Below are 19,156 nucleotides of genomic sequence, written 5' to 3' on the forward strand. Positions count from 1 at the left end.
TCAGCGTCATTTAACAGGTCAGTGCCACTGAATATCAGTTTCTTACTTGTTCAGTCCTTGCTGTGCCCTCTTCCGCTCCAGATAGTGCCATGGTGGTCATAACCATTTTCAATCCTCTAACCCAGGGGTAGGCAATTCCGGTCCTCGAGAGCCGGAGCCAGGTCAGGTTTTCAGGATATCCACAATAAATGCATGAGATAGATTTGCATCTCAAGGAGGCAGTGCTTGCAAATCCATCTCATACATATTCATTGTGGATATTCTGAAAACCTGACCTGGCTCCGGCTCTCGAGGACCGGAATTGCCTACGCCTGCCCTAACCTGATAAGTGCCCAAATAAAGTTAGGACAGCAAAAAGGCTGTCCTAACTTTCTCCACTTAGTTCTCACGGCACCAGTCTGAATATTGACAGGCATTTGGATAACTGCTGCCAGCTACACATGTCCTGGATATTCAATGCTGTGCTTGGCTTAGGCCAGGGGTAAGCAATTCCAGTCCTCGAGAGCCGGAGCCAGGTCAGGTTTTCAGGATATCCACAATGAATATGTATGAGATGGATTTGCATGCACTGCCTCCTTGAGATGCAAATCTATCTCATGCATATTTATTATAGATATCCTGAAAACCTGACCTGGCTCTCAAGGACCGGAATTGCCTACCCCTGGCTTAGGCCTATCATTGAACACTGAGGTTTAAGTCTGTCCGTGGCTGTCAGCACCTTTAAAACCACTGACTGCCATAGGCTGACCTTTTTTTTTTTTGGGGGGGGGGGGGTTAAGTGTATAGTGTGTGCTGTTATATCTGAAAATTCCCTAGTGTAAATTCCTCTCTTACTCTCTCCTAGGCTAAATCGAGCTAGCCAAACCTACTTCTTTCCTATACACCTGACTGACCAGCTGCTACCTAGTGCTGTGTTTTATGCCACTGTGGCACCGCTAGTGTTTTATGTCGCCATGCACCGGCTCGTCATCAAACCCTACCTCCACACACAGAAAGAAAGGTGAGTCTGTGAAAGCAGGTGGGGGGGGGGGTGCCACCATCTGCAGCTATGCAATGCACATCCTGAATTTACTCAAAAGGCAACGTGAGTTCAGTTTAAGGTTTCTGCAGTTCTGCGGCATGATGCAATCTGCTATTTATGTAGTAATGTTACTGTACTGGGCGCTACGCCAAAGAAATCAAATGGTTGCAAGATTGCACTGGCCTTATCCCTGAAGATCTTGCAGTCTGGGTTAGAGGTCTGCACGGGAACGGGGAATGTGGGGGTCCCGCGGGAATCCCCCCATAACTCACGGGACTCCCATGGGGAACCCCTTCTGGCCCACGGGACTCCCACGGGGACCCCCCTCTCCCAAGGGGATGGAAGGCTTTGGAAGAAGGGTTCGTCCATATAATATAATGGACACGTCAGCCTTAGTAAAAGAGGGAGTTTATAAGTTAATTACCTGAACAGAAAACAAAAAAAGGGTTCCACCAAAGAGATTCCATAAAGAAAACAGCAAAAGAAACTGTGGAATTGATGATCCTATCAGAAGTAATTGCTGCTTTTTATGGGGACGGGCGTGGATGGAGGTAATTCCTTGCGGGGATGGGTGGGGACGGAGAGGATCCTGATGGGGATGGGCGGGGAGGGAGAGGATCCTGGCGGGGACGGGTGGGGGACGGAGAGGATCCTGATGGGGATGGGTGGGATTTCTGTCCCCACGCAACTCTCTAGTCTGGGTAGGTGCATACCTAGGTTAAGTGATTTTTTTTATTTTCAGTTACTCTGTTTTCAAGTCGAGTGGATAAATGATTGCTCCCAGCTCATCTAGCTTTGACATGGATAGCGAGTCAGGCACAGTCAGCAGTAATATGCATGAGATCTATTAGCATACAATGAAAGCAGTGCATGTAAATAAATCTCAAGCATATTCATGGGAGAAATCCTGAAAACCCGACTGGAGGAGGGACTTACACTAGAAGATGGTGTAGGTTGGATTCATGCAGCAGGTGTCTTTCCTGGACGTCTGATTCCCTGTGCCTCCATGATAATGTCTTTGGATTGGATTTATTGCATTTGATATACCATTTGAACATACGTATTAAGCAGTTTACAATACTAATACATATGCATTGAGCTACACTGGTGCTCTTGGCGGCTCAGAAAGAAGTAGAGAATATCTGAGTGGACTTCCTCTGCCAGCATTTACTGAATACAGGAGAGTGGGAACTGAGCCTCTCGGCCTTCCAGTTATTGGTAAAACTTGGGCAGCCCCAGCCTTTGACATGATGGTGCATTTGAGAAAATCTTGATTGCATCACACCTGTCTGAACCGGTCCAGCAGGATGAAGAGGAAAGTGAAATTTGTTCTTACCTATTAATTTTTGTTTTCCTAAATCCTGTTAGACCAGTCTAGAGCCCACCTGAGAAGATTGTGGCTCTTGGAGAGCTTCTTCTTGCATCAGCATTGTGGTGAACCTGTCGCTGCTCAGATTTTGGCTTAGAGTTCTCACTTTTTTTTTTGTCAGGATTGTTTTAGTTTGTAGTTTTCTTTTGTTTTATCAGCCTTGGCATTGGCATACTGGCAAATTCCAGGCTGCACCACTTCTTTTATTGATGATGTCACTGGAAAGTTCTAGGTTTTCTACCTTCATCTGCTGGTAGGGTGGCATCCCATCAGTCTGGTCTAGCAAGATTCAAAGAAAGGAAATTGGCAGGTAGGAACAAATTTCACCTTATCTAGTGAGATGATGTGGTTTGATAAACTGAAAATAAAATTGCACAGCCAAATTGGAAGGAGTTGTTCCTGTACAGGTCTAGAGGAAAAGTGTGCTGATTGCCTACTCAGAATGAGGTATTCTGTCCTGTTGAGCTGCTGCTTTCAGCGTTTGATAACTGCAAGATATATTAGACCCCAGAGCATTATATATGAAGGGATGAAGTAGTGCAAGGTTTGTTACTCTGTTGAATTTTCATCTTTAGAGACCTGGAGAAACAAAGGCAAAACTCAGCAAGCGAGATTCATCATAAAAAACAAGAAGCAGAGGCTGCAGTAAGTAGAAATGGTTATTAAGTGAGGGTTTGGGGTTGGTTTTTTTTTTTTTCAATTTTGTATTTTAACTTTGCATTTCTTGACATTATACAAACACAGTAAATGTACAGTTTGCAAACTTGAGCTATGCAGAAATGCACCAAATAAGTCAACTTCAAATGATCCAGCAGGATCGACCTCTTTAAATTTAGCTGCTCAAATGTGGTGCCGCAGTAACACAATGAGATTGGAGAGTGCAAATCGGGTGTCTAGTTTTAGATCAGTGGTTGAGTCAGGAAGATTTTTATGAGTCAGATTATGTTTGTTAGTTTCGTCTCTGGCAATTGATGGAATTAGGGAAAGTCTTCTTTTTATGATATAGTTTATGCCATGTTTTGTCTTCATTTGGTATTGTTGTTTGTGATATTGTTTTAACTATGTATGTTAATATTGTAACTCGCTCAGAATTGTTGGATGTATGCGAGTAATAACTTTTTAAAATAAATCTCAACTCTCAAGAAACTCTCGTTTGTTTAACTGAAGAACTCTGTCCTCTGATGACGTAATACTTGTGTGTTCTGTTGCTGAGGGCGGTTTGGGGGTTTTGTAATTATATTGTTGTACCTCATTTCTAACAACACTGTGGAAGCGAGAAATCAATCCTCTATCCGCTAGTGTCATACGAACAGGCATAGTTTCATCAGTCATCTAAGAAAATTTTTATGAAACTTTTCTTTATCTGCACAGATGAGACCAAGTACGACTAGCAAACAGACCTCCTTGGTTTTGGGATGACATGTTCCATTGGAAATTAGGAACAAATATGTTTATGATTTAGGATGATATTCAGGACTTTTTTTTAGACAGAGATTTGGATTGCAATATATGTGATTTTAATTATAATGTAATATTGTTTCCTGTGCAAACAGATTCCTTGTGACTTGGGATATAGAACCAACCCATGAGTTGGATTGCAGAAGATGTCAATTAGTTTTGTCTATCTCTATTCGCATTTGTCTTCTGCGGTCCCACTTCTGGTGCTTCAGCATATATTGGCTGTGGTAAGCACCCACCAGTGGCCTTGAAAACTCACTACACCAGAAATGTGGTTTCATTTTGACCCAACTTGGCCACTTGGTCCACTCTCCACACCTTTACCAAATTTTACAGAGTGGATGTGACAGCACTAACGGACATGGATTTATGGTCCTTGGTGCTAGTTGCAAGCTCATCTATCCAACCCTAGACTCAAGAGACTGCTTTGGTACATCCCATCCATAAAGAACATATTCTATTTGCACAGGAAGGAAGGATTAGGTACTTACCTCAATAATCCTTTTTCCTGTAGAACAGCATATGATTCCTTACACCCTGCCCTGTCAGATGATTAAAATGCCTACGCTGGAGTACACTCTGGGTTTGAATTTCCAGCGGCTTGCCTCATGGCAGCCAAAGAGATGAGAAGAGATTTTTGGGTGGCAGAATATTGGAGTCATTCTGATTAAAGTATGCCATTTGCGAAGAGCTATACAAGTTTTAGTGCTGGTTACACACAGGTAGGCAGAGAGGTTGGTTCCACCTTTATTTTGCCTTTTTGTTTTCTTGTGCAAAGTAGATTGCAATTAATATTACCGGGGAGTTCCCCAAACCCCTCCCTGTTGTAATTTCTCTCCTTTAAGGGTTATCATTTGCTTTGGTACAACTGAAGGGAGATGGCGCTGCCCAGGGAGACAAGGAAGCATTGCTAAGAAAAATGATTGATATCTTCTGCAATCCAACTCACGAGCTGGGGTATGGAACCCATCCATAAGGAATCATATGCTGTTCTACAGGAAAGAGGATTATTGAGGTAAATACCTAATCCTTCCATTTTAGTATATAAATTTATTTTTATAATTAATATTGTTAATCTGTGCTAGTTTAATTTATTCTGTTAAAGGCAGAATATAAAACACAATAAATCAAATCAAACAAATGAATAATTACGAGAAGGTGGCATGCTGGGAGGGTGTGAGGCCCCTGGGGGCAAGACCCATCTCCCTTCTCCGTTTCTTACTAGCTAGTACTTCTGTTTTGTCATTTCACAGGTTCGGCTGATGCAGGAGTCTGTCAGACGTATAATAGAAGCTGAAGAAGCCAAAATGGGTAAAAAGGAATCTGTAGATCTCTTGCTCTTGCCTGGAATGAAAGGGTGGCCAGAGGTGTCTTTGGAATTCCTTTGTCTGCAGTCTTTAGTAGTAAGAGGAAGGATCTGAATAGCTGCCTGGCCAAAACAAGATTGCAAAATCTTGTATACCATAATACCAGGAAATATTTAACAATAATAGTGTATGCAGTGCTGTATAAGATGTGCACAGGAATAACCAGTACTTAAAAGTTTTAGGGAAATTAAGGACTTGCTCATGTGCACCACAGGGAATGACTAGAGAATCAAAAGCAGAGCTCAAGGCTATTTTACAATCAGGTACATATGTTATTCCCCTGTCCAAGTGGACTTACAGTCTAGATCAGTGGTCTCCAACTCAAACCCTTTGCGGGGCCACATTTTGGATTTGGAGGTACTTGGAGGGCCGCAGAAAAAAATAGTTAATGTCTTATTAAAGAAATGACAATTTTGCATGAGGTTAAACTCTTTATAGTTTATAAAACTTTCCTTTAACAGTTTTACCTTATGCAAAATTGTCATTTCTTTAATAAGACATTAACTATTTTTTCTGCGGCCCTCCAAGTACTCTATTTTTTCTGCAGCACTCACATTTAAAGTTTAATATCTTTTCTTTCTCAAAACTGGCACATTTCTATTACTAAATTGAAAATAAAATCATTTTCCTACCTTTGTTTGGTAATTTCATTAGTCTCTGGTTGCACTTTATTATTCTGACTGTGCATCTCTTCTTTCAGCCTCCTGTATGCTTCCTCTCCTCCAGACCTCATTCCCTCCCCCAACTTTTTCTTTCTTTTTCTATGTCTGTCTTTCTCTGATTCCTTGTCCCATTTTTTGCTTTGTTTCTGGCTCCTTGTCCCCCCCCTTCTTTCTTTTTTCCTTCTGGCTCCCTGCCCCCCCTTCTTTCTTTCTTCCTTCCTGCCCTCCCCCATGCCACCGCCGCTGGGGACTAGGCTGCTGCTGCTGCTGGCGCCATCGGGAACAGGCCGAGATCTCCATGGAGCTGACCAACTCTCGCTGCCCGACGTCAATTCTAACGTCGGAAAGGACTTTCTGGGCAGCCAGGCAGCGATTGGCTAGCCAGAACGTCCTCTCGACGTCAGAATTGAGGTCGGGCGGCGAGAGAAGCAGGGAGATCAAAGAGCATGGTGCCGGCGGTAAGAAGGGAAGGGAAGCAGTTGGGCACCCCTGCTCTAGACAAGCCGTGAGCTGCACTCTATGAAGAACAGTGGAGGGTGACCAGTTGTGCGGACCGCCCCCCCCCCCCCCCCCTTGGTACGCCACTGTAGCAGCAGCGTGTCTGGCCGGCTCATTCCATTCAAAGCCGCGGGTGGTGGCTCCTTGCAAGATCCGCGCCTGCGTCTGAAGCCTCTCTGATGTTGTGATGTCAGAGAGGCTTCCGATGCAGGAGCGAATAGCGCAAGGAGCCGCCAACCCGCGGCTTTGAACGGAACGAACCGGCCAGACCCGCTGCTGCTCCAAAAGGAAGGAATTATCCAGTCCAGACCACAAATAAAACTTGGAGAGCCACATGTGGCCTGCGGGCCGTGTGTTTGAGACCGCTGGTCTAGATTGTACATGAGGTTATGCAGGGTGAAGTAACTTGCACAAGGTCACAAGTCCAGCCCTTGTTGCATTTTTTAAAATAATTTATTACCAGCCTACCAGTGCTCTGAGGCTGAACCCTGATTCTTTCCAGTGTTATCAGGCCCATTGTCATGTCATAAAATTTAGACATTTTGGGCCTTTCCTGATATCAGCCTTGGACCTGTAACAGGTTTCCATAGTGTAGTAGTTATCGCATTCACCTGACGTGCGAAAGGTCCCCGGTTCATGACTGGGCGTAAACATCAATTGTAGGGCCCCAGAGGGCCACACCCAAGTCCCCTAAGGTAACCTCACCCTACAAACATTCACAACGTCTCACCACACAACAAGTAAACACAAACACACACACTCTTCATTGCAAAGCAATTCAAGGCGATTTACATTAGAAAATCCAAGTTTATTCATGTATTTGATTAAATGCTTATCCTAAGATACTAAGTGTTGTGCAATAATAATTAAAACATTTACAAGGGTACAAAAAGACAGACAGTTTTTAACGTGCTTGATTATTAAAACCATGGAGGTACAATAGGAAAGGGGGGAGAACTACAATATTTATCAAGGAAAGGTACATAAAAGGGAAGTACATTAGGGCGGGAGAAGGTTAAGAGTTGCTGGACTTAAATCGAATGGTCAGTTAAAGGCATCTTTAAAAAGAAAACATTTTAAACTACTTTCATTAATATGGCTGCCACTAGCTGGCACCTAATTCTGCTCCTGCTTTCCTTCCAGAGCCACCGTTGGTTATCGTCATGTAGGGAGACCTCAGACTTCTTCCTTAGCTTCCGTTTCCTGATTGTGCTTTGTGGCATTGGTTGGTAGTCCCAAGCTTTGCAGGATATTGAGAAAGCCAATGAAAGAGAGAAAGCTGCCTCCCAACCATCTGATTGGCAGCGGTTTTTGAGCTACAGAATTTGCTCCTGCTTCTTCCTCAGAACAGCGATAGCTACTGCTCTTTCTCTCCTGCCTATTATAATAGCCGTAGCAGCAACAGTAACCATGCTACTTCCCCTTTCCGCCATGGCTTCTGCAGCACTGTGTAAGGAAAGAAACCAATATGGATACCAGGAAAAAACATTCAGTCCCCAACCCACTACATATCATAGCTCCAGGGAAAGAATAGCACATATGGGAGGCAGGAGGAGAGCTCGGAAGACCCGTTTTGAGATTCTGAGTTTACGTCCAGCAGCGTCTACTATGAACTTTCAAAGCTAAAAGTGAACAAAGCCATGGGACCAGACAAACTACATCCCAGGGTGCTTAGGGAGTTGAGTGATGTCCTTGCGGAACCATTATCCGTGCTCTTCAATCTTTCCCTAAGTACAGGAAGAGTCCCATTGGACTGGAAAACAGCTAACGTAATTCCCCTCCACAAAAAGGGCTTACGTAATTCCCCTCCACAAAAAGGGATGCAGGACAGAGGCTGCAAATTAAAGACCGGTGAGTCTCACATCGATAGTGAGTAAAATTATGGAAACACTAATCAAACACAAATTAGATACAATCCTGAACGATGAGAATCTACGAGATCCCCATCAACATGGATTTACAAAGGGAAGGTCCTGCCAATCCAATCTGATCGGCTTCTTTGACTGGGTAACGAAAAAGCTGGATATGGAGGAGTCCCTGGATGTCGTGTACTTGGACTTCAGTAAGGCTTTTGATAATGTCCCACACCATAGGTCGATGGGATTAGGAGAAACGTTAACTGCATGGGTAAAAGACTGGCTCAAAGGTAGACTTCAGAGAGTGGTGGTGAATGGCACTCTCTCCGAAACGTCGGAAGTGATCACTGGAGTGCCGCAGGGCTCGGTCTTGGGTCCGATCCTATTTAATATCTTCGTAAGGGACCTGGCTCAGGGGCTTCGAGGGAAAATTACATTATTCGCTGATGACACCAAACTATGCAACATAGTAGGCAAAAGCACAGTGCCCGACTGTATGACGCAGAACCTACTCTTACTGGAACATTGGTCCTCAACTTGGCAACTAAGTTTTAATGCCAAAAAGTGTAAGGTCATGCACCTTGGCAGCAGAAATCCATGCAGAACTTACACCCTAAATGGTGAGACCTTAGCAAGAACTGCAGCAGAACGGGACTTGGGAGTGATCATTAGTGAAGACATGAAGACTGCCAATCAAGTGGAGAAAGCTTCCTCCAAGGCTAGACAAATGATGGCTAGTATCCGAAGAAGTTTCGTCAGCCGGAAGCCCAAAGTTATAATGCCGTTGTACAGATCCATGGTGAGACCTCATCTAGAATATTGTGTACAATTCTGGAGACCACATTATCAAAGAGATGTGCGGAGAATTGAGTACATGCAGAAATGGCCACCAGGATGGTGTCAGGACTCAAGGATCTCCCATATGAGGAATGGCTGGGTAAGTTGCAGCTATACTCACTCGAGGAACGTAGAGAAAGGGGAGACATGATCGAGACGTTCAAATATGTCACGGGCCGTATTGAGGTAGAAGAGGATATCTTTTTTCTTAAAGGACCTATGGCGACAAGAGGACATCCGTCGAAACTCAGGGGTGGGAGATTTCATAGTGACACCAGGAAGTATTTCTTCACCGAAAGGGTGGTTGATCATTGGAATAGTCTTCCACTGCAGGTAATTGAGGCCAGCAGCGTGCTGGATTTTAAGAGAAAATGGGATAAGCATGTGGGATTAGGGGGTGGGTCATTAGAGTGGGCAGACTTGTTGGGCCATGGCCCTTTTCTGCCGTCATCTTCTATGTTTCTATGTTCTGGGTGGATTTAAGGGAAGAAAGGACCCTGGGTGAAAGAACAAGGAAGGAAACCTGAATGCAAAGGAGGAGGAGAGGGAAGGAGAGAGTTAGGGTTATAGCATGCAACAATAGCATAATGGAACTTCAGAGAGGAAATGCCTCTCCCCCCCCCCACCCATTCCTACACTAAATCTCTGAGAAGGAGGCATCTGTCTCCTGTTCCCCAGGACTCACATCCTATACCATTGTGGGTCCAGGGGCTAGAAAGCTTGCCCACCCTCGCTGTAAGGCATCTTAAGATCAAGCATGCCACATTAAACCTTGTCCCTAACAATTCACCAACTCAAAATGCTGATGAAAAAGGATTTGTACTTTTTTGTAAGGCAGAATTGTAATAATTTCACGTGAGTTAGGTTATGGCTCAAATTACTTTTAAAATATACTAGTCTGCAAGATATATTCCCAGAGTGCCTGAAAGTACATTTAGTTTTGCAGTTGTGAGTCGGGAATTTATTAAAAGGGCAGACATCGCAGATCCTGTTGCTTCTGAAAAGAAAAAAAGGTGAGAGGCAGGTAGCACTAAGGGTTAACAGGATCAAAGACTGGAAGAAGGGAACACCACTACGGTAAAATCAACTTTAATGGTAGAACATCTCATTCCTAAAGACTTAACGCTACATGTTTTGGTGAACACCTACATCGGGGAAAAGAAAGGCTGCAAGAATTATAAATTATTTTCTATTGTTATATTCACAGAGAAAGGTAGGGGAGGGTTATTGGGGTGGGCAGACTTGGTGGGCCGTGGCCCTTATCTGCCGTCTATTTCTATGTTTCTATGTTTCTAACTTTAGAAGTAACTCATGTCTGTGCAAACATTTTTAATCATATTTTATTTTTAGAGTTGTTATGCATAGTCGTGTATAAAATTTGGGACCCTTATATACAAAAATTATCCTCAAAAGCAAGAAGTATGATTCTTAATACTTTATATTAAAGCTATGTAAATGTTCTTTGCATTTTTATATACTGTATTTGGTATTTCATGTCACCTTTCATTCTAGGGTGGGGGGAAATAGGAAGGCTGATTTTAATATGTGTTAAATTACTTGAACTGTATTTCTATTTAATTCATTTATTATAATGTTATAATAATATTTAAAAAACAATGAAGGGGGAGAAGGGTAGGGGGAAAGGGAAGGGATCAAGGGGGGGTATAGAAAGGAATGGATTAGGTATATAGAAATATATTTTGGAGGAATGATAAAAATATGTATGGAAATATTATTATTGTGAATTTAATTATAATATATATCTCTTTGTATCTTATTGTTGCATATTTATTTGATTCCGTCAATAAAATGTTATAAAAATGAACCAAGCAGTGATAGAGGTACAGGGTCTGCTTGATCTCTAGTAGGAGATGCTTAGAATAGGCCCGGTTCGCTCAAGAGCTCAACTGATGTTTCGTTGTCGTTTTTTTTCTCATTTGCTGCTTGTTGCCTTGCAGGGCTGATCATCGTAAATGCCTGGTATGGGAAGTTTGTGACCGACAACAGCCAGAAAAACGAGCGCGTGAAAGTCATAGATGTTACCGTCCCCCTGCAGTGTTTAGTAAAAGATTCCAAACTCATCCTTACTGAAACTTCGAAGGTACTGAAACGTCCAAAGCCGCAGAATTTTTGATTGATGGATTTTGTCGACTGGCTGTGGCTTAGAATGCTTTCTTCTCAATTGTGCTTTATTAAAATAATTAAAAATGGAGGGAGATGATCTTCAGAGCGATGTACTCTGCCCAAAATGGCCCTAGCTGGTTAAATCACCTGTTTGGGGCTAACCGGTTATTCTCAGCAGCACTTAACTTGTTAGTGCCACTGAAAATGTCCAGCTAGTGCCTAATTCTAAACCAGCTATTCTGCGGGCATTCCAAGGGGCAGATTCGGCTGGTTAAATGCCAATGTTCAGAACTTAGAGCCACAAATTGAGCAATTTATGAGATGCAGTTGATCAAGTTTCAAGTTTATTAGGATTTGATATACCGCTTATCAAGGTTATCTAAGCGGTTTTTACAATCAGGTACTCAAGCATTTCCCCTGTCTGTCCCGGTGGGCTCACAATCTATCTAACGTACCTGGGGCTTTGGAGGACTAAGTGACTTGCCCAGGGTCACAAGGAGCAGCGCGGGGTTTGAACCCACAACCCCAGGGTGCTGAGGCTGTAGATCCAACCACTGCGCCACAGGGATCTGGAATAGCTGTGCGTTATAAGAGATCCTATGATCTGACAATTTAAATATTGTATGATGTGTCCGTCCGTCCCCCTATCCCCCCCCCCCCCCCCCCGAGGTTTATATGATTTAGTGAAGGATTTACTTGTCTCTACCCTGTGTTTCTATTGTGGTTACTTGTTATTATGTGGTGGAGCATCTCATAAATTGCCCTATTTGTGCTCTATGGTAGATTTTGTTTTGGGCAACACACATATATTTTCTAAAGCATAGATTGCATTATACCCGAGTGGCTTTTTGGGAGCAATTAGTTTGCGCCCACGCTGGAATGAAGATGCACCATTAAGCTAAGTGTTGTCGCTGCCCATATTAACCTGTGGAGAACAGGCATGCGAAAAGGGAGGTGTGAAAGCCCCCCTCAGAGGCTGTAAGGATTCAAAGAAAGAGATGCTGTGTGCAATGCATACAGCGCAAAAAGCGAGGTCGTCCTGTCCGTGTTTTGCATCCTGCCTGTTTCTGTGTCAAAGAAGGTGAGAGCATAAGAATAGTCTTACTGGGTCCATCTTGCCCAGTATCCCATCTTCATGGAAGCTAATCCAAGTCACAAGTACCTGGCAAAAACCCAAATGGAAGCAGCATTCCAAGCTACCGATCCAGGTGAATGTGTGACTACCCATATGCTCCGCCACAGTTAAGAACCACTCCTGGAGTCTCTTGTTGCCGAGAGGTGGTGAGTTCAAATCCCAGGTGCTAGTCTGAACCCAATCATCAGGCAGTGGCGACTTTTGTTCCGTCACGTACTCAATTAGGTTTCAAAGTACACCAGTGTGCCCTGGCACAAGGTTGGGAAACACTGTTCCAAGTCATGCAAAAACCTAAATTCGTTGCAGGACGAGCTCACCAGTAAGTGAGTGCTGCGATCTTGAAAGACTTGCCTATCCATGTTCTCTGCTTATTGGCCCTATTTGTTTTATGTATTATTTTCAGTAGTAATTCCTGTCTCTTCAGAGCGCAGTAGGTACATTTGCAGCTGAGGTAATAGAGGGTAAATGACTTGCCCAAGATCACAGGGAGCATCGGTAGGATTTGAACCTGAACTTCCCTGCTGTTTAGTTTATTCAGTGTTTGATACAGACTTCAAGCTCTGACAATTCCCAGGGGCCTTCATTTTTTCACATTCACACAACCAAACTTTTTGAGGGTTTTTTGGCTTTAGCCAAAACTGGGTGGCGAGTTGTAGCTGCAATTTCAGTTTTGGCCAGACTGTACTATCTTGTCCGTGGAGAAATGTTTCATAATTTATTGATTAGATCCGCAGAAGATGAAATTGCAATAGTTAAGCCTACTAAGCATGCAAGAATGTGCCAAACCTCTAAGAACTGCCTTATTTCATAAACCCTGAGTGAGTAAAGGTGGTGTGAGGTATTAATCAAGGTCTTGCGGCAGTAGATGTTCGCTTTTCAAAGGTGCTATGCCTCAACTCTTGTTTCCTGCTGCTAGGTTGGTCTGCCTGGGTTCTACGACCCTTGTGTGGGTGAAGATAAAAGTTTGAAAGTGTTGTACCAGTTCCGAGGAGTCCTCCACCAAGTGATGTCAGCAGATAACGAGCCACTTAGGATACCAAAGCAATGTAAGCACCAAATGGCCTCATTTTTACATTCCTCCCGTTCTTAACTACTACCGGTCCGATATGAGACTGGCCTACAAGTCCCTTCTCTGATCCTGTGGTTTATAGTCTTGGCGGAAATGGAGTGGAACCAAAATTCATCCTGATATTGATGGATTTTGCAACAATAGGGTCAGAAGTTGAGGCTTCATCTCCACAGCTTTATTAAAAGTGCATGAACACTTGATAAACGTAGATTTAGCGGCAGACCCTTAGCTTGTACCTGAGCCAGAAACCATTTGATTCTTGGGGTCAAAGAGAACTGATTTGATCCATGGGGAGATGTAATCCGACTGAATACGTCTACCGTACATACGGTTTCCTTTTTCTATATCCACCAATTGCCCTGTGAGGTAAAACACTTAGATTTTATTCTGATTTATACCCAGCCCAGATCTTTTCCACAGCTTGAGATGAAATATTAAAATAATCAGTGATGTAAGACACCAGTTAGCTTTGTAATCCTGTAAAAGCAACATCTAATTGGAAATAGATCAAATATTTTTAAAGGCAGAATAGAACAGAACAGAAATGAATACTGTACATACTCGAATATAAGTTGATATGAGTATAAGACAAGGTATTCTTTTGCCCCCCCCCCAAAAAGAAGGAAAAAAGATTGACTCGAATATAAGACAGGGGGAGGGGGTTAATATTCATGTTCCCTGCCAGGATCTGTTCCCTGCCCCCCCTCCCTTGCCAGGCTCTGCACTCGTCCCCCCTCACTTCCTACCAGGCTCTTCACCCTGTCCCTTCCCTCCCTGCCAAGCCTTCCACCCTGTTCCCCCTCCCTCCCTTCCGGGCTCTGCACCCAGCCCCCTTCCCTGCCCTGTACCCTGTCCCCCTTTCCACCAGGCCTGCCATATGACCTGGTGAGCTGGAACAGAAGGAATCCCTCCTATCCCGGCTGACTTTACCAATATTTTTTACTTCCCTCCCACCTCCCCCTGCGTACCTTTTTGAATCCCAGGTAGTCCGGTGGTGTACCGGGCAGGAATGTGCTTTCCACGCTCCTACGCTGTGCTGAGCCCCTCCCTGAATGGCTGCCTCGAGTTCTCGCAGCCCAGTGTACCAGACATGAGCAAGCTTTTATGCTCCTGCCTGGCGCTGAGCCACTCGCTGAATGGCTGCCCTGCGGACCTCCTAGCTCCTCCTTGACTCGTCTGGAACACCCCTCTCCTGCTTTTAGAATGTCCAGTTAGCACCGGTGTTCTGTGGCACTGCCTGGTTAAGAGCTGCTGAATATCAGCGGCTGGCCTGCTGAATGCGAATTAAGCAGGCAGGAGCCTGTCCTGCTCACTTTAAATTGCTTTGAATATTGACCCAATAGTGTTTTAACTCTTCGCTTTCTCTCTTTCAGCTCACAAAATCGATATTGACGGATAATTTTCACAAAAAGGAATATGAGCTTGAACTTGCATCCAAAAAGACTGGCAATGATGTCTTCTCTGGATTCTTCATGAATTAAAAGGAAAATTAAAAAAGATGTTTTTATTTTAATATATAGATTATATATATGAAAAATGGTGTCAGATCAATTATGTTAAGGGACTAAACAAAAGCTGCTTTCATATGCAGTTGGATGGCCAGACTACAATTGAGTGTTTAAAAGGTTTGTAGTTTGGACAACAGGTTACTCAGCCACTGGGGCTGGCTCTTCCAAGACCATGCTTTGGGCGCAGTGGTTAGTAAAGCAGCAGTGTACTGTTTTATAATGTAGAACAAATAAAATCATCAAGAATCCCCATTTTTTATGATCTTGAATACCTGAGGCTAACCATCCAATTTTAAAGTGTTTGCAAGTTCCATGAGACCAGGGCTTCTGTGCTGTTCGTAATCAGAAACCTTTAAATGCATTAATAGATAAGTACGATGCACATGAAAAAAGACTGGCCTTTTGCGAGAATTTCAGGGGAGGCAGGATAGAAACAAAAAAAAAATGCACATTTTGCTTCTAGATGTGGCATTTTGGTGAAACGTGTCACCAAAAGGAAAAGGAAGCCAAGGCGTAATAAAAGTGTTATAGCACCTTTGTTCAAAGGATAAAACTAACAGCAAGGAGCTGTAGCCAAGAGCATAATTTGAGGGCAAAGTCTGTTGTGCACTCTGCCCTCCTCTGCCTAGTGACCAAATTTTGTTCTTTTTGCTGTTATCTGGTGAGTAACTCCACTTTAGCTTAAGGTATTCCAAATAATATTACTGTGCCCTTGATGGGTAGCAGCACCTAACCTCTTTTCTTTAGGTAAAACCTTTGGTAGCTCTCTTGCAATTTTCCCCTGCAGCCTGAGTTTGGGAAAGTTGGGAATGTCCAATTAAGGGACAATTCTATAAAGACCCCAAAATCTGTGTGCTAAAGGTATCTGGATGCCCAAATTCCATTATAGAATAGAGCCAACAAGTAAAAGGCAGGTGTGAATATTATTTGTATTTCAGTATATAGAGAATGACACGGGGACCGTTTTCCGCGGTAAACCGTGTGGTCACTGCAGCAAATCCACAGGAGTGGAGAAATTTGCAACTGGTTTACCGCAGGAATGGGGACAAGACCTTTTACCGCCCCGTGGGAGTGATGAAAAGTCTTGCTCCTGTGGTAAAAAAAATTACGCCCGTGTCAGACTTGGCATCTTTTCTTGCACCTATTTTACCTTCAGGAACCAGCCATGCCACGATGAAGACAGAAGGAACCCAAAACCTGAGACCAATGTGATTTGAAGAATAAAATTACCAGACGACAAAAGGTAGAAAAAAATTAATTTATTTTATATTTTGTGATTAGAATATTTCAGATTTGAAATATGTATCCTGCTAGAGACATAACTGGGGACCGCAAAGCCCAGCTGTGCTTCTTTAACTTCCAGCTGGCTTAGGGCTCTCTCTCTGACCAGGGGGCAATTGTCTTAGTTGCTCTCCCCTAACACTGTTCCTGCCATGTGTAACTTAAGTACTCTGTTAGCTTGATTTTTCTATGTAGAATTCTATAGTAATTCGGTTTGTTCAGTTTTCACTATAATGGAGGGGATATTTGTGAAAGGGAGGGGAGACAGGGGTTTTGTTGATATTGCTCTGTATTATTTGTGTTTATAAAATGACAATTGTACAGAATATTGTCTCTTTTTTTACTTTAATAAAATAAGTTCAGTATAAAATCATAACTATTCGAGGCTTGTGTGGATGCAGTTTGCAGGGCGGGAACGGGGACCAAGCTCACGGGGATGGGGACTGAGCTCGCGGGGACGGGACAGGGCGGGAACGGTAATAAATTTTTTTCCCCGTGTCATTCTCTATTTCAGTATTTTGTAAGTTTCATATGTATGTGACCTGTCCATAGCATGAACCCTTGTAGTTAGTGGTAAAGCACTTAGATGCTACTTTATAGAATAGTTATGTGCATAACTTCCATTTACCCCATTTGACACTTCCATTTGGACAACTGGTGGAACCCTGAGTGGGGGTATGTGGCAACATAGGCAATCTTGACCAAATCCGATCCAAAGCATTTCTAACATGTAGGAGAAAATAGCAAGAGATCTGGCCAACTAAATCTAAAATTAGTGGTGGTAAAATTAATTATTCTGCTTGTCTTGTCTGACACACACCGCAGGGGATTCAGGGGGTATATTTCGGTCTGATGGCTTCGTCCTGCTCCTCTAGGCTTCCAGCTTAATCAGAACGGGAGATAGAATCTGGCCCTGGGAGCCATCTTTTGTATATAGTTGAAAGTGGAGGGGGCCTCATGTATTGTATCCTGCCCGGGGCCACCCCCCAGAGTTCCTATCACAATGCTGCTGTCATGGGCCCTGAATCCAGCAAGTAGGTTGTCACCATTATATACTCACTGGCACCACCCCACCCTGTACCCAAGAATCAATTACATTTCTAGACTGCAATACCTTCCAGATCGATGCGTTTTACGTCATCAAGAGACTATACATCACAGTGAAATACAAGAGAAATATCATCTTCCTTACTTTCCTAAGAATTTTACAAAAAGAGATGTCTTTAATAGTTTTCGAAATGCCACTCAAGCTGACCTCTTGCACCCACTCCCATCTTTTCTTTTAATATCATTTTTTTTAAATACACACAAGTTTCTTTCCTGATATTTATTCACAGGCTGGTATACTGTGCGAAGAATACTTTTCAATAACAAGAGCAAACATGTATCTTTTGCAGAGAAGAAACCTGTTTTGTATTGCTTTGATCCTGTAACGTGTCTGTTGGCACGAGAAGATCATAAATGCTAAGAATACAGACTTTAAAAAGAAAATACACAAGCATGTGTGTTCTAATATTCCTGATGAAGAAAATAACTTGAAAGTCCAAAGTGCCTATAAACGACTTTATAATCTTCGGGCTGATGGCAGAGGCCCTTATCTGTCAATACAAAAAAAGCACAGTCTTGTGTATTTGTTTGAATCTTGTCACAAACAGCCGTGCACGGGACGGATAAGTGTAACAGGTTTAGAAGCCTGAACCTTCTTGGAGCCAACCATCACACACACATTTTCCTTGATAACTTAGCATCTCAGACTGCGGAAGTCCTGATAGATATAACATTGTGGAATTATTTTCATCCCCAGCTAAGGCTTATGTAAACTAATAATTCATGATGTATCTGCCACATATTCCTCCTCAGATATTTTAACATGTTTCCTTTATTGGAGGGGAGAGATCGCCCTTACTGTCTGTCTGTCCGCAATGGGAGGAGAGAGTGTGTGTTAAGCTTAAGAAGAAAACATACTGTATGTTTTAACAGCTGGCTATTGATACGTACACTTCCCCCTCCGTATTCGCGGTGGTTAGGGGCAGAGCCAGCCCGCGAACATTAAAAAACCGCAAATAATATTCGGGCCGGTTCTGCCCGTAACCCCCGCTTCCCCCCAGCTATTTTAAGCCCTGTAAGCCCCTCCCCCCCCCCCTTAAGCCTTACCTGGTGGTCTAGCAGGTTTTCGGGGCAGGAGCGATCTTCCCACACTCCTGCCCCGTGCAGATCGCTCACAGGAAATGGCTGCCTTGAGTTCTCGTCGTTTCTCGAGACTACAACTTACAGGGTTTAAAATAGCCCGAAAAATGAAAAAGCATTTTTTTGTTTTAAAACCGCGAATAATCGAATCCGTAGATACGGAAACCGCGAATACGGAGGGGAAAGTGTACTTTAAGACAGAAGGAGCCAGTCCAACCTTGTTACTTAGGTAACCTTAAATAAGTAGGCTACCCGTGTCTACCATTTACGACAATTCTGTGAGAATTTTATACATTGATCCGACCCATTTGTAGATTTGAGGACCAGGAAGTAAGTTGGGGTAGGGGTAGTCTCTTATGTGCTAAAAAGAAACCAGTAGCATTTTCCCAAGCTGCTAGCATCCAGCGTGTGGTGTGGTGAGCCACCTCTCACTCCCATGGTTTGAATGCATACCAGCAGTGCTGACAGACTCCTGTGATGCTCTTGCTCCAGACAAATCTTCCTATCCAGTTAATCATATGATCCTCTCCTTTATCTTTGTATCAAAATGAAACACATGTACAAGAAACAGCATGTGGTTACAATAAAATCTTTGGAAAACCTCGATTTTTGCATGCATCACTTCTGTTCTTCATTGTCTGCTTTTGGTCAACTAAGGCGGGTGGTGAACGAGGGCTGCAATCCAGTTGGGTTTTCAGGATTTCCCTAATGAATATGCATGAGATCTATTTGCATGCACTGCCTCCATTGTATGCAAATAGATCTCGTGCATTTTCATTGGGGA

General features: G+C 43.3%; 1 protein-coding gene across 1 annotated transcript in view; it reads left to right on the forward strand.

Annotated features, from left to right (window-relative positions):
- The window catches only part of DNAJC11 (DnaJ heat shock protein family (Hsp40) member C11), a 99,325-nt gene extending 84,169 nt beyond the window's left edge, over positions 1-15,156 (forward strand). The window contains exons 11-16 of the mRNA XM_033922204.1: positions 845-1,000; positions 2,966-3,035; positions 5,102-5,159; positions 11,027-11,169; positions 13,244-13,373; positions 14,770-15,156. Of these exons, the coding sequence (XP_033778095.1) occupies positions 845-1,000; positions 2,966-3,035; positions 5,102-5,159; positions 11,027-11,169; positions 13,244-13,373; positions 14,770-14,795 (583 nt within the window). The 3' untranslated portion in view covers positions 14,796-15,156. The remainder of the gene's footprint in view (positions 1-844; positions 1,001-2,965; positions 3,036-5,101; positions 5,160-11,026; positions 11,170-13,243; positions 13,374-14,769) is intronic.
- The last annotated feature ends 4,000 nt before the right edge of the window (positions 15,157-19,156 follow it).

This window comes from Geotrypetes seraphini, chromosome 15 (genome assembly GCF_902459505.1).
Source record: "Geotrypetes seraphini chromosome 15, aGeoSer1.1, whole genome shotgun sequence".
NCBI lineage: Eukaryota > Metazoa > Chordata > Amphibia > Gymnophiona > Dermophiidae > Geotrypetes > Geotrypetes seraphini.